Below are 15,456 nucleotides of genomic sequence, written 5' to 3'. Positions count from 1 at the left end.
CTTCCTAGAGGCTGAACTGGGAATCTGGTCCATGGCAGTAGCCACTATACCTTCTCTTCTACAAGCTCTTTGAGATTTCCTTCTTGTGTTGGGGAACTGCTCTATAACGCAGGGCCTCCTTCTACAGCGGTGGTTCTAACCTTTGGAATGCTGCCGACCCTTTCATACAGTTCTTCATGTTGTGGTGACCCCTGAACCATAAAATTATTTCGTCGTTACTTCGTAACTGTAATCTTGCTGCTGTTATGAGTCGTAACGTAAATATCTGATATGCGGGAGATTTTTTGTGCAATCCTTGTGAAAGGGTTGTTTGACACAGGTTGAGAACTGCCGGTCTATTGGGGGGGGGTCTAGACAGTTTGCCTCTGCTGATGTTCTAAGGGTAAATTTCACGGTCCGACTGTTTCCATTACAGTTTTTTTTTTTTCCCATGAGGAAAAAAAACCCGATGTCTTCTCAAGCATGAAGGGATCTCTCTGTCTCAAACCTCATCTTAGGGAGTCTGGGATGAGAGAAGTGCTGGCTGGGCCTCTGAGGAGGTATCTGTGGGACGTAGGTAGTTATGGCTTGGAACTTGGATGCCCTACAAATACCTGTGTGGTAAAGCCTGAGTTTCCAGTTTGGCACCACCTGGAAGTGGTCAAACCTCTGAGAGGTGGCACTTAGTAGGTCTTTCTTGGCTCCTGGGGGTCTACCTTTTATCCATGCTGTCTCTTTCCCAGCCACGTATTAAGCAACTCTGGGGAAACTGAGGCCTGAAAAAAATCACTCAGAGGGAAGCTAACGGAGTGAGTGCCCTACTGGTCTTTGTCTGAGCCCAGGTTCTCAGGGGTTAAAGGGCTTGGGTTTAAATTCATGGCCACCAATGTGTCTACACTGGGCTCCCAGAGCGCCCGAAAGGTACCACTCAGCATCAGTGGAGTCCCTTCCTGGAGGCAACCAGACCTTTCTTCAGGGTGACTGTGGAGAACTAAGTGACATTCTGGGCCAGGAAAAAAAAAACAAACTATTATCTTGACTGAATTTGGCAAAGAAAGAACCCAGTTAAATATGAAAATAACCAAGTTGGCGAATCCACAGAATCCGCAAATTCCAACGTCTGGCTGGCTCCTCTAGAACCTCTGGTTTGGCTACTTGGGCCCTGTCCAGATCACATAATTTAGGCATGGGTACTTTCCAGAACTCCACTAGCTAACCATAAGCCAGGGCCAAGGATCTCCAGAACAGAGGACCATACAACCTTTTCTTTAAAAATTATGACCGGTTACAGTTAGCTCTTTACAACGGAGACTTCGGAATCTGCAAAACAGACCAACTATGGATCCCATCTATTTGAAAACATCTGGAAGAAGCCACTAGATATTTATTGAACACACACACACACACACACACACACACACACACACACACACACACACACACACCTTTTCAACATCATAGTCTCCTAAGGAATTCAGTAAAAACGTAGCATTTACATTGTGCTAGGCATTGTAAGTAAACTAGAGATAATTTAAAATATATGGGGTTGTGTGGGTGCTATGGAAATACCACACCCCTTTTACACAAGGGACCCAACCAGCCATGGGTCTTGGCATGTCTGAGGGCCTGGGAACCCCCCCCAGTGGACAGCGACGGAGACCATTCAACCTGTGCTTTCTGTACTCCCAGATTTCGGTATTATTATGCTTTCCAATTTAACCAAAAGCATATGGGCCATCGGAAAACCCAAGGCATTTAAAATGAAATCTGCAGGATTATAGTTTAGCTTTCCAATCACTTTTTTTTTTTTTTTGGTTTTCTATATTTATAGGTTTGTAAATGATTCTATAATGTGGTCTGCTCTCCACTAACATGAATAAATTCACCTTACCAAACATGTTCCCCGAATTCACTCACATAAATACTAATAAATGTGTCTAAACACGAACATGAGGGGAATGAAGTGGCAAATAGTGATCTCGAGAGAGTTCACAGCTGTCGTGAGCTGGCCCGCCCGAGACTGTTGTAAGCTCATTGTGTGGGGTGAGCCAAGAGATTTATCAAGGGCAAGGAAAACAATCCCACATAAGGGAAGGTCTGCAGACGTGAACATCTGTGTAATAAAAAAAAAGACATTAAAAATTTCCCAGATGTGAAATACTCTCTGCTCGAATCGAAGAGACATTACCCTGCTGGATAATTACCTCATAAAAGTCTCTTGACGCTTTTCGGAATACTGAGACCTCGGAGGCAAATTTCCAAGGACCCGCTAGGGACTTAAGAAGGAGGGGTCCTTCTTCACCCTCTACGGATACACCTGGTTTGAGCCACCCCTTGGCTGCCGAGCCCACGTGCTGCCAGCAAGGGCCTTCTCCCTGATTTCCTGTGGAAAGGGAGCAGAAGGGGAAGTGGGAAACCCCCACCTAAGGCTTGCTCGAGAGCGGCGGAGACTGGCGTGGTGGTTGTTCAGTGGGATTTTGCAGACTTTCCACTTGTCCTGGCTACCTTCCAACAGTTTTATCTGCACTTTTATAACTTCGAAGGCTTCAAAGGTGAAAATCTGACCCTTACCCCTACCCTGGTCAATCCTTACCAAGGGACATTACTGGTAGCCTGAACCTGGGCCCCAAACTGAGTGTCTGCTTTTCCAAACAAGTTTGGCCCACCCAAAGCCTGAGGCATCTGCGGACCTGATCCATGGTGATAGAAAAATCAGGGTGAATGTTTTAATAGAGGCAAAGAGGGGTTAGAGGTCAAGAGGAAGACCTTGCAGAGGAAGCAAGGAGAGGAAGCTCCCTTCCACACGGCTGGTGAAATGTGAAATGACTTCTTACTTGCAGGGTGGGACTCTCGCATGTTCCAGAGGCAACACGCATGCGCACGCTGCACCCTGGGCCTTCACAGTCATATTTAGCGCTTAGAAAATAACTCTTTGGCACTTCAGATCTCGAGGTAGTTTAAAACCCTTTAATTAAGGATTCAATTACCTATTTCAATTTAAATAATTGGAAGAACACATCTAATTATACAACTGGCTTCCTCACGTCTCGGAAGGATTTGCCACCAACCGTCAGCCTAGCCCTGTTTTCTCTGCTCGGCCACGCTCATGGTATAGAGGAATATCTCCCTCTTCCTCGCGCCCCCCACCCCCCATTTTCCTTCTAGAGGCTGCTTATTCAAAATCAATGCTATCCTTGCCAGAGGCTGGGGAAGCAAGCCTTTTCCACACGGAGCAAGGTCTTGCTCTCCATCCCCAGGGCTGCACAGGGGTCCTACACCCAGCAGGTCCTCGGGTCTTATGGATGACCCCCTCAGGGAGGGCTTCTGTTCCACACCCAACCTGAGCTTAGGGCTCAGTTCAAGAAGGAACATTCTGGTCTTTGCCAGTAACTGGGACCCTACGGTCGATTGTCCTTTACAGTTCCCCCCTCTGCCACTGTCGGAGGGTTCTGGAAGTCACTGGCATTCAGGCTAGCTCACTACCCTACCTACTGAAGGGTGAACACTGCTCCAAAGGTGGTCTGGGCAAGACAGTGGCTGGGAATTCCATGCTCTTTTACTATCAAGGGTTGACAAACAGTGGGAGTGTCTAACAGGGGCCCCTGCCTGGTGAGATGCAGGGTGACGTGGCCTTGGGTCTTCAGACTTAAATGTTTGGTGCAAAGGTTCTCCAGCTCTGAGCTTTGCTAAGATAGTTACCTATTAGTTAAGATAAGGACACAAGGTAAGTTATATTGGACATGCGGCTTGGGGATCTCAGGCGGTGGGGAACTTATCTCATGGGGTTTAGGAATGGAGGGAAGGATGAGAAAGATCCCGACTGTGTCCCACTCGGCTAGCAGCTCAGTCATCTCAGCTAAATACTCCTCAGAGGAGCTGCTGATTTTGCTCTTTGGGAAGTCTGTAAGAAAGCACACGACCAGTCCACGCAGGATGTAAGAGCTAGCTTTCTAGCAGGCGTTTCTTGAAACAAATGATGGACAGCTAGGAAGTTGTGGCTTAGCAGTCAGTGATGAGATTTGCTCAGCAGGAGGAAGTTCTCAACCCCCTAAGTTTGACAGGTAAACTACACACGTATGGTTTGGAGCCACGGAGAGGAAAATACTTTCTAGTCCATTCATGGGGCGCCGTCTCCCACTCATGAAGTGCTGAGCGGTTCCAGGCTCCATGTTTTCTTCTTTGCAGCGCGCTTTATTGGGTAAGTTCTGAACAGCCAGATATCAACGTTCTTGGGAGACAGCCGCATGCTTGCTCTGCCACATCCTGGCCCGAGCACCGCCTACGTGGCTCACATAATGCTTGGCTCTTTTCTTATTTCTGCCAGGTTGCTTAGCGGAAAGACAAGTAACATAAGACTTCCATGAGGAGCTAGGTTGGCAGTTGGCTGAACTGAAAAAAAAAATCGCTCTGAAGGGAAACTGTATGTCTTACTTAAATCCTTTCTACTTCCTGGCATTCACGGAGATTTTTCAAGGGGCCAGGGGACTTCGGCAATGGAGTTAGGACTTCCTTCTTGGGGGTTAGTGTGGGAAAGGGGTAAGTTCTTCATATGCTGAGGAAGGTGAACTTCCTCTTGCAGCCCTCATCCTGTCTGGATATTTTTTGATGTGCTTTCTGTTCAAATTGTAGACCACCTTGCACATGAAGTTTCTCAGCCCCCAGGTGGGAGTGAGCAGAAAGATGTAGTTGATAAATGTGTGCCTGTTCCTTCCAGCTCCATTGTAATATGGACCTGAGATGATGGTGTGGGACCACGGTCTTGGGCAATAGCTTCTTATTCACCGCTATCTGAACCTCGCTGCTGTCTAATCTGAGAGCTGACCACCACGGAGGGAGGACTTGCTGCTGCCTGGCTGAGTAGAGGACAAGCTTTGCTTCTAGCTCTGAGAGGCCAGTGTACTGGCCGTGTAAGAGGCCAGTGTACTTCCGTATAAGAGATTTCCAACCCCCTGCCTCTGTATTCAGGGAGCTCTGGTGTGCCTGCCCGTGTCTTGATCTCTCATACCAAGACATCATTAATTAGCACCGGGGAGAAACAGAATACAAAGGCAACAACCTCAAAGGCAGGCAACCTACAGAGATCCCAAGGAACACACAGACCCAAGGGTTAGAAACTGAAAGGCCTCGGCTTCTGCCAACGCTTCAATCTGGAGCTGTGGTTAGAGGCAACTAGGTAAAATGAGGGCAAGGAAACTTTTATACTCTGGTGTGTGGTTTCTGGAAAGCCCAGGGAGGAATGTTTGCTGAGGGTGACCTATTTGGAACCGGACCAGTGACTTTTGAAACGCTGTGTTTTGGATTTCAGCCGGGTGCACATTTAAGTCCAAGTCTGTGGGAGGACCCAATAATGGACGGCTTTCTTCTTGCTGTGAAACAACCTGTCAGGAGTAGAACCCGTGAGCGAGCTACCAGGAGTAGAACCCACTCCTTCTGGGCCCCTTAAAGCAAAGACGTTCATCGTGTTCTGGACGCTTCTCTAGCTGTTGTTTTCCTGCTCATATAGCAAAGGGGGAGTGGATGTGGTGCGCTCGGGTACCTGGAGCTTAAGACGATCTTCCTGATCACGCATTCAATTAGAAGAGTGAAAATATGGGGCAGTGTGTTTGTCCAAAGGAAGAATCTCTCCTCACCTCTCTTTGTAGAAGACATCTGTTACATGACAGACATAGTCTTTTTATTCCAGTGATGCTCTGGAAATGATCGACGCGCAGAGCAGAGGAAGACAGGGCTGCTCTGGAGAGTGACCACCTCACTGCTCTTGGCCAGCCAGGGTCCTTGGTGGTGGTGGGGCATATGCTCACCTAGCTCAGTCTGACTCCTTCAGGAGCCCTTGCCAGACAGGTCAGAAACGTTTCTAAAATGACTAATCCCTTGTCCCATTTCCCAGCACACATTTCTTCACATGTTAAAAACACATGGCATAAAGAAGTGCTGTGTTTTATATCTTCTTCCTGGGGACCAATGGCCACCTCTCCTAAGGAGTGACCACCATGTGCAAACATTAAGGAGAGGGGAAATTCCATTTTGCTCAAGTCTTTGGTAAACTGCTGGTGTTTAACTCCCATGAGAAAGCATCATCTCAGCCGCAAGGACAAAGGTATTCCTCTCTCTGTCTGTCTGTCTGTCTCTCTCTGTCTGTCTGTCTGTGTCTGTGTCTGTGTCTGTCTGTCTGTCTGTCTGTCTGTCTGTCTGTCTGTCTCTCTCTCTCTCTCTCTCTCTCTCTCTCTCTCTGCCTTCCTTCCTACTGCTTCCATCCCATCCCCGTGGCAAAGGTCAGGAGGCTAGGGAAATCTCAAAGTGTTATTCAGAATCAACGAGAAAGCAGACTGGATCCTCATGTACAAACCCCGAGGGTCTCCAAAAGCTTTCACTGACTTAGCATTATCCTCCCATAGGGGGTGGGGTGGGGAGGGTCTGCGCATGCTCAGAAGGAATCCCCGGGCCCAGTGCATGCTGCCGGAGCACTCCATCACCGACCTATATCCTAGCCCTTACTTTTTAGGTTGACACCTCTCAGTTATACCATAGTAAGGAGGAAGCAGGTGCTGTTTCACGTACGTTGTGCAATATTCAAACCAGGGCAAGCGTTCGTACCTCCTCAAACACTGATCATTTCTTTGCGGTGAGAGAAGACTTAAGGTCCTCTCTTCTAGAGCTTTAAATGAGCAGTACATCAAGGTTATCTCTAGTCACACTGCTGTGGTGGAAAGGGACATTAGAATTATGCCTCTCGGCTAACCGTAGTCACCTATGCATGTCGCTTCTGTCTTTTGCGTTCAGGCCTAGCCATCAAGCACACTTGGGGAATCTTGTCCCGATCTTGCCTTTCTAACTTCAGTGCATATAAGATGCTTTAGAGGGAGACTATGTTCTTGCTTTCAACATTCCTGCTTTGGGTGCTTCCTGTTTACAGCAGCAACAGTTTAAAAAAAAACAGTTAAAAAAAAGTCACGCATGACTTCCACACATTCCTTCAAGCAAGCCAACGCTGTCTCAGCTTGTAGTGAAAATAAAGCCTTGCTATATAAAATAAATAAATAATTAATTAAAATTAAAAAACACAACTCAGGTAAGAATGAAGCCCGCCCACGTCCTTCAAGCCTTCTAAGATGTGATATATAACGGGATGATTTAAAGCGCTGTCTGAAAGCTTTTTAGTCAGAGAAATACAAGTTCACTGGGGTGTGGGTGTGTGTGTGGCGGACACAGGACTACTGCTCACCAGCCAATCTCAGGTTGTTCTTTGAACTGAGCATGCGCACTGCTGACTGGGTGCAGCAGTCGCCTAGTTTTCAGTCTGAGAGCCAGGGCGTCTTTCCCTCTGTGCCTATGGCCACTTAGGATATTCTGCGGTTGAAGCAACTGGCGTTAAGGCCAATGTTTCGGATATTGTATATGGAGCACCGTTAAGTATAGTTTACCACCTAACCTTTTCTCTTTTTTGTGTCGGGGGCCAAACATGCTGCTGAGATACATTCCGGTCCCCAACTGCATTGAAATATACGCTGAAGTAGTGCCAAGCGCATCTGTACACTAACACGGCCATCCATCTCTAGATCTCTGTCTTCAAATGGAAACTGATACCCACTCAGCAAGTCCCCGCTGGTCCCTCCCCCAGCCTGTGACAGACAACCTTCACTTTATCCTTATGAATTTAATTATAATAGGGGCCTCATCTGAGTGGACCCACACAGTGTTTGCCCTTTGATGGCAGGTTTATTGTACTTACCATAATACTTCTCAAAGCTCTCCTTTGTGGAGCGAATGGCAGAATTTCCCTCCTTTTACAGACTGTGACAACCCACTGTAAGGATAGTATACACTTTGAATCTGCTCGCCCACTGAAGAACAACGGGGCTGCTTCTAACTTTTGGATGGGCTCGTGAATGTGCTCAAGTTCCTCTTCAATCCCTGTAGTCGTTCCTTTGGGTGTGTCCTAAGAAGTGGGGTGACTGGATCCTACAATAGTTAGGTTTAAGCACATTTTAAGTCCACCTGGAATAGCCCCTTATAGTCAACAATAAAGCTGACTGGAAGGAGCACTATTAATCTCTAGGAAATGATAAGATAATGAACTCTCGAAACTTGAGACTCCTACAGGTGGAATCCCTCCCAGGCCTTTCTAACTGCATGGTCCTGGGCCTTGGGTCGTTTGAACTAGCATCTTTGAACCAGGCCTAAGAATTTACATTTTAACAAGCTGCCCCATCTAGCTGTTCTGGGGTTGGCATGGTATTGGCTTTCCTACCAGATGTCAACTTCTTCAGTCGGGCAGCCTGCTGCCTACCACTTACTTCTGTGCAATGGGGCTCCTTAACTTTGTCTCATGAAGTTTGACCAAGCCTTTCAGGTCAGCCAGATCAGACATGGTCAGGCCTTGGCTTCATTTGGACTTAGGGGCCCCTCCTCCATGCCCCATGGTCAAAGCCACATGGATTCCTGGATGGACTGGTTCTCTGAAGGGCCAAGTCAGCCATGGAGGCTACTGTCCAGGCAAAATCCCTGGACAAGGGCCTGAAAATCACTCTGGCAGGTTCACTCTACTTAGCATCTCCTCAAAGCCTTTTAAACGAAGCGTGTGTGTTTATTCAAATACCATGCAGCCAAGGAGGAGAGAAAAAATCCCAGTTAGCCTCAGCACTAGGATGTGGTGCTCTGACATTGGCTTGCTCCATTGAAACCTAGGATTAATCTGGCTGGGGTTAACAGCTCCAGGTGGGTCCTGAGTCAAACAGTAGTGAGGAAGAACGAGGCAGAAGTTCGAGCTGTTCTCCTGTTCCCTGTACCTCCCACAGGCTCTCCTCCTCTCTGCAGCTCAGCATCCCACTCTGCTTTCTCCTGATATCATTCCCTCCCTTCCTCTCCTCCCCCAGTCCCCATCACCACCTTCTGCTTTTTTTTTTCTGTTTTATGAAATATTAGCTTTTCTGTTTTGTGTGGAGTTTGAGGGCCACGGCAAATAAGGAAACAGGCCTTTCAGTGCCTGGCCCAGAAGGAACCTGGCTTTGAAATTTCTGGCATTAGAGCTGCATTCCTGTTCACCGTGGGTCACAAGTAAGAATGGGTGTTTAAGTATAGGTCAGAGCTCATGTCTCTGCAGTTAGAGGTTGGGCAGCTAGTCGTCTTGGCAGTTTCTGAAAATCAAACTGACTTCTGTGTGATAATTTCTCCAATGCAGATTCCTGGCTCTCGGTAAAACAGCCTCCTTACTAAGTGTGCACAGGGGCCATATCGAGTGAAGACCCATGAGCTTGACCTGTCAAATCAGGCTTGCAGCAGACTGTACAGGAGAGACAAACATGCAGGGGGCAAAAGGGGGAGGGAATATCTGGGTGTTACAGCACAGGTCTGTGGCAGAGTCTGCAGGCCAAGCCTGTTCTTTATTAACTGTAAACTATTTCTCAGTGCACAGGATTATCCCACTAGTTTGAAAACAAACGGGTTTCATACAGTTCGGGGGTGCGTGTGCACAGTGGCACAAGATGCATTCTTGAATGTGAGAGGACACTGGTGATCACACACACACACACACACACACACACACACACACACACACACACACACTCTGTTGGCCCCAGAAACAGGGAAAATCCAAACGCAGACATGAAATAATCCTTAAGACTTCCGGCGCATGCTTGCATGATAAAAGACACCATTGAAAGAAATGAGAGGATTAAAGCTTACCATTGTTGTAAGAGCGAAAATTTCCTACAAATTTTATGTATTCGTAAGTTGGAAATTCCTTTGGGTTCAAGCTGCCTCTGAGAAGATGGCAATAAAACTCTAAATCGTTGTCAGCTGGGCCGTTAGAGGGAGGAGAGAGAAAGGGAGAGGAAGGTTACACAGCCTCCACACTAAACAAGTTGTGCTTGTATGATTTACTCCACGCGTGGCCTGCGTGGTTCTCTCCGTACGACGGACTGTTAGACCTGGCTCCTAACCCTTGCAGCTCCAGGCCGCTCTCTCTGTAGCTCATCCATATTCCGTAGCCTATAGTTGGACCCAATTAGTCAATCTGCTCACAGATGTCTGTGGTTGGTCATGTCGGCATCCATTAGTTCCGGTTGTTTTCACATGGCGTACTAAAATAAAGCTGCTCGCATACAGCCGCTCTCTTTAATTTAATCTTTTTTTTTTTCTGCTTTGCTTTGAAGGAGAATCAGATGTAGGACGGGACCAATTATACATGGAAATGGACTGAAGCTTGAGCAAATGCGAGCGTCTTTGCTACCGCCTGCAACTGCGTGTGCTTCGTCAAGTGGCGGGTGGTGAGCACGCACTGAGGCCCACCTTCTATCTAGGTTGCCAAATATTTTGATATAAATCGCAAACTTCCATAAAATCGGCCATGTACATAAATAACCGGAAGACAGCCACAGGAGGACAGAATATGGATTTCCGACCTAATTATTCAATTAGCGGTTGATTATCTGCTGCCACGGAAACTTTACGTTGCAGTGCTCCCTGAGATCAGCAGAGTGCTCTCTGGTTTATCACCCACATGTAAAAAGGTTTCTCTTGTCATACATGCGGAACATGTTATTATTCCAAAGCTATACTTTTAACTTTTCCGCATAAAAGCTAAAATGTCGTACGTGCGCCAAGTTCCAGTTTTAGCTTCAACTTAAAATATACCTCAAAGGATCTTGGAAATGTTCTGAGTCACGAGGTAAATTATTCTTAAAATTAGTCCTCCCTTCTTAATTCATTCTGACCTCCTTTCCCCAGCTAGTGCGAAATTCTTGTCTTTAGATCCAATAACAACACCAGGAGGGCGGACTTACATTTTAGGAATTCTGGGGAGGGGGAATCCGTCACAAGCATATGGGAGGAAAGGATTTTATAAACTTCGGAATGTTCTTGTTCTGGAAGGAAATTTAACAAGTTCTGATCCATGACATCCGACTGCAAGAGAAAATAAAGAGAAAAAGACGCACGCTCGACTGGGTGAACTTCAGAGCGGAGGCAGAGCCTCAGAATTCTGGATCTGTGAAGACCCTTCATGGACTCCTCCTCTGTACCCTAGAATTGCAAAGTGAAAGGTTTTACAGGGGTTGGGGCTGTGGCTCAGCGAGAGAGTGCTTGCTTAGAATGCACAAGGTCCTGAACTTAATCAGCTAAAAATATATTAACAAGTAAAAGTCCCAAAGATGCCTATAAATGACCCAGGGGACCAGGAGATGGAAGAAGCAGAGTGGCCAAAGGGTTGGTTGGGAGGCTGTCGTCTACTGGACATGGCGACGGCCATTGTACTCACGAACTCACACCAGCTGGGTTTATCTCCCTAAGACCTGTGAGGCCACGCTTCCCTGAGGAGTTCTTGTCATTAATGGTTGCCTGGGGAGGGGGGAGTCATTTGCATAGCCACTGGTAAGTTGCCCATGAGCCTTTAAATAACACCTTTGCTCATAGGGTCAACCTTGATTAAACTCATTGGGTCATACCAAAAGAAGACAGAAAAGTCATGAAAGTGAAGGAGGGGGGCATATTGGATAGAAGAAAAGGCTCCAGGGGACTGGGGGCAGTGGGACGAGAGGGGTAATGGGAGGTGAAAATGACCAGAATACATTGTATACCAAACTGTTGTATAATAAAACCACTAAAGGGTTTTCAGATGCTCGTCAGTATCCCTAGGGGATTGTTTAGGGCTCTCCTGTGGACACCAAAATCCATGGGATAGCATTTTCACAGGACCTGGACTCAGGTCATCTCTAGTAGCTGATGCTTGAGCATCAATGCCTGAGCAATATGTTTGTATGTATGTATGTATGTATGTATGTATGTATGTATGTATGTATGTATGTTTGTATGTATATATGATGTGTATATACATACACATATGCATATACACAGAGCCATATCAGCTAGAAACTAATGATGTGGAAAAGGTGTGTTCACACAATCAGGATGGGCAGTGTTTTATTTCAAATATTTCCAACTTGCAGCCGGTTGTGTCCATGGGCACGAGGGTGAGGACTCTGCAGTGGCTCACACGCATGTGTGCTTCTGTCTGTGGGCTTAGGGAAAAAAGCTCGAGTATTAAGTCTGACATATATACAAAGAACCAACTTCTCTCCTGCCTTGGTGAGTCCTGTTTGCCAATACTCCTGTCTTCTGGCTAGAGACAGGGAGGGAAACATGGAGCCCTGGGAGGAGGTCAGTCACTTATGTAAATGGCCATAAAGAGAACTTGGAGTTCTCTGGGCCTTTAGGCTGGCAAAACGCAGCTCTTTATTTCTCACAGGCCCCTCACTGATGGAGTTGCAACTTCCCTAACCTCCCCCCACCCCCAACCCCCAGTGCTTAGACAGTGGGGATACAAAACGAATACTACATACAGTCTAGACACAACTGAGCCCCATGGAACTTCCAGTGATGTGACCAGAAGCAGGGATAGTCTTGATCCATGACAGACAGCACCAGCCAACATAGATGCTGAACGAGGTGGTCGCTGTGGCTGAGGCCCAGCAGTTTGACCAGACAGGCGTTCATCACAGCAATACAAACTCTAAGACAGGAGTTCGCAGTGAAGACAGGAAACCTGCGCGACCTGCCGCCCTCCTCATTTCCGCTTAGTAAACACGTCCAGTCCTGTGTCTTTCATACCATTTATGTGGCTCCTCAAGCTCAAATCCCCACCAGCGTTCTTTCAAGCACACAGGCCATGAACCACTCCGATTACCCAGACCACATAGTCATAGGGCTTAATCCAGACATCTTAATCCTATCCTGCCCTCTTCACTCCTAGGGTCTTCATCTCTACAAATGGTACTGCCGACTGGTCACCAGCTCACTAGGTGCACCCCACAGGTAGGAAGCATTCAGTTCCTTGTCTCCCCCTGAAACCTTCGCCACCACACCCAGATGCTCTCTGTCTTAGAGTTTGTAGTGCTGTGACGAAAACACCATGACCAAAATCAAGCTGGAGAGGAGGAGAGGAGACGGTTTTCTTTTTTCTTTTTTTGGCTTGCACTTCCACATCACTGTTGATCATAGGAGAAAGTCAGGGCAGGAACTTGAACAGGGCAGGCCCTGGGAGGCAGGAGCTGAAGCAGAGGCCATGGAGGGCTGCTGTTCCCTGGCTTACTCCCCTTGGCTTGTTCAACCTGCTTCCTTATAGAACCCAGGACCACCTGCCCAGGGGTGGCCCCACCCCAGAGTGAGCTGAGCCCTTTCCATAAATCAATAATCAAGAAAATGCTCTCTCACATCTGCCTACAGGCCAGTCTGATAGAGGCATTTTCTCAACTGAGGTTCCTCTTCCCAGATAACTCTGGCCAACAACAACAACAACAATGACAAAACCCAACCAACCAGGACAGTGTCTGTGGGCTTCTAGGTTTCATTCACTGTAATTCTCATTACATTTCTTCTGTATATATATAATAAATTATAATTATCTATATCTATATTTTACTCCTGTCCACCTTAATCTCTCACTTGAAAAATGACGTGAACACAATGGGGGCTTCCCACCCTAATGCTGGTCCTTATCCAGTTGACCTCCCTAGCAGCCAGAAGGGGCCCTAGTTCATATCAGCCATCACATCTTTATAACTGGCCATGAATTTGCCCTGCCCTAGGAACAGAGGCTCGACTACCCACGTTTCTTAGCTGTGGGCACTTTGCCTGCCCCCCAGTCTCAGCACTAAGCAATCTCCTAGCATTCTGTCCTCCCATCTGTTGGGTTCCTCTGGCCTGGCCATCCTGCATGATTCTTTGTGAAAGATGAGCAGTTGAGCTCTGAAGTTCCAGACTGTGGACAAACTTGCAGCCTCCCTCTTGACCATGCCCTCCTTAACTACTCCCCTGTACCCCACCTCTGATTGCTGCTATGTCACCCTGTTGCTGCTGGTTTACGGCCTGAGGACAGCCCCTCTGCTGGGTCATCAGTACTGCTCTATGTCACGGCAAGGCTTACAGGAGTCCCAGATTCCAGATTCTTGACACAAACTCGAGTGTCCTAGGATGCTGATCCAAGGTCCATGTAAGTGTTCCTGACTTAACGATCAAACAGCTTGTGGATGGCTTCACCAGGACAGCACCCTGTTATCGGCCCAAGAGCATCTTGCAATTTAAAGAGATCCCACTAACAATCTGGAGGGTGGGACACCAAAAATAAAAAAATAAAAAAAATCAGGTTAGAGATGCTCAGGCTGTGAACAGAAGTCAGGAAGGGAACAGGAGAGGGACAGCGGCCCAGACACTTAATTCACTGCTAAACTCCAGCTAGTACTCTTGAGGGCTCCTGGATGTCATACTCCCTCCTCCTGGAGCCAGCATCTTGCTGACTGGCTGGGGAGTAGGAAAGGAAGGGCTTAGGTGGCTTACACTGGTGGGCTCAGTTCTCACCTCTATGGACAGACTCTGCTGACAACGCTAGCAGCCCAGGGCATCGTTTCTGTTTGCCTTTCCCCATCTTCCCTCTGGTGATCGTGACTTTATTTTAAACCAATTCCTGCTAGCACTTTTCACATATGACTAATGCTCACACACCACAGTAGCCTTTCTTCTCAAAGGTATTTCTGACTCTTCAAAACCCCAAAGTCACTCCATAGTCATTTCTTTAAGGGTTTCATCTCAGTCCCTCCCCCCAGGGTGGGTGTGGCAGAGTGAAGAGAGAGGCCCTTTGGCTTAAGTCCTTATGTGGAGGAACGATGGTTAGAAGGCTGCTGAGGTGGGGGTGGGGCACAAAGATGGATGTCTGTGCAGAACAGAGATGAATGGCTAGGGGTAGGCTAAGTGGGGTACGCGGAGGTTCTGAGGTTCTGGTTGGTTGATACCTAAGAGCTCAGTGCTGCTCTTAGATCTTACCTGCATTTGCTACCTGTTTTACTGTGATGCCATTTTCAAGGGCTAAAGACTGCCACCAACGGGGATAATTTGACAATTGAAACCCCAGTGCTGACGGAAGAGGGAATTACAGCTGCAGGTGAACTGTTGTTAAAACAACTGCAATCGCAGAGGGGAAGGAGGGACCACGCCCTTTGCAGTCTGAATGATCCTCAGGAGCATCCCTTACTGTGGGAGGCAGGAGGTAGGAGGGGCTCTCGCCCACTGTTGATAGACACTGGGCTAACTATCCAGGAGTTAGCCCCACTTGGGACTTTCCTGGGAAGGCCTCCCCTGAGCTCCACAGTGTGTTGTTCTCAGGTCTCTCTTTGCTCAACCTCGTCTCAGGATGAGCTGAGACTTCCGTGAACCCATGAAACCCCTCATGCTTGATGGTAACATTAGTTCAATAGCATCCGGTCAAGAGTGGTGAGCCTGTACACAAAGCAGCTTCAAGATGGCTGGGGTCTGGTCTGCAAGCGAACCGGGTGGAGATCAGCTCTAGAATGTTCCTGAAGGGCCGTGGCAGTCCCAGTGAATCTATGTACTGGTTACAGGGAAAGGGAACGGTCTGAGAGGTCCCAGGGTCGTATCATATTGTGAAGAGAAGCCAACAGGCTCAGGGAAACCCTAAAGACCTTGACC

The 15,456-nt window shown here is 47.6% G+C and overlaps 1 protein-coding gene across 1 annotated transcript in view; it reads right to left on the bottom strand.

The window, feature by feature from the left end:
* Positions 1 to 15,456, bottom strand: part of Npas2 (neuronal PAS domain protein 2) — a 185,566-nt gene that overhangs the window by 40,493 nt on the left and 129,617 nt on the right. The window contains exons 6-7 of the mRNA XM_032900982.1: positions 10,764 to 10,884; positions 9,664 to 9,777 (exon numbers count right to left, since the gene is read on the bottom strand). Of these exons, the coding sequence (XP_032756873.1) occupies positions 9,664 to 9,777; positions 10,764 to 10,884 (235 nt within the window). The remainder of the gene's footprint in view (positions 1 to 9,663; positions 9,778 to 10,763; positions 10,885 to 15,456) is intronic.

Source organism: Rattus rattus, chromosome 4 (genome assembly GCF_011064425.1).
Source record: "Rattus rattus isolate New Zealand chromosome 4, Rrattus_CSIRO_v1, whole genome shotgun sequence".
NCBI lineage: Eukaryota > Metazoa > Chordata > Mammalia > Rodentia > Muridae > Rattus > Rattus rattus.
Note: the sequence above shows the minus strand (reverse complement) of the source record. Positions and strands in the feature narration are given on the sequence as shown.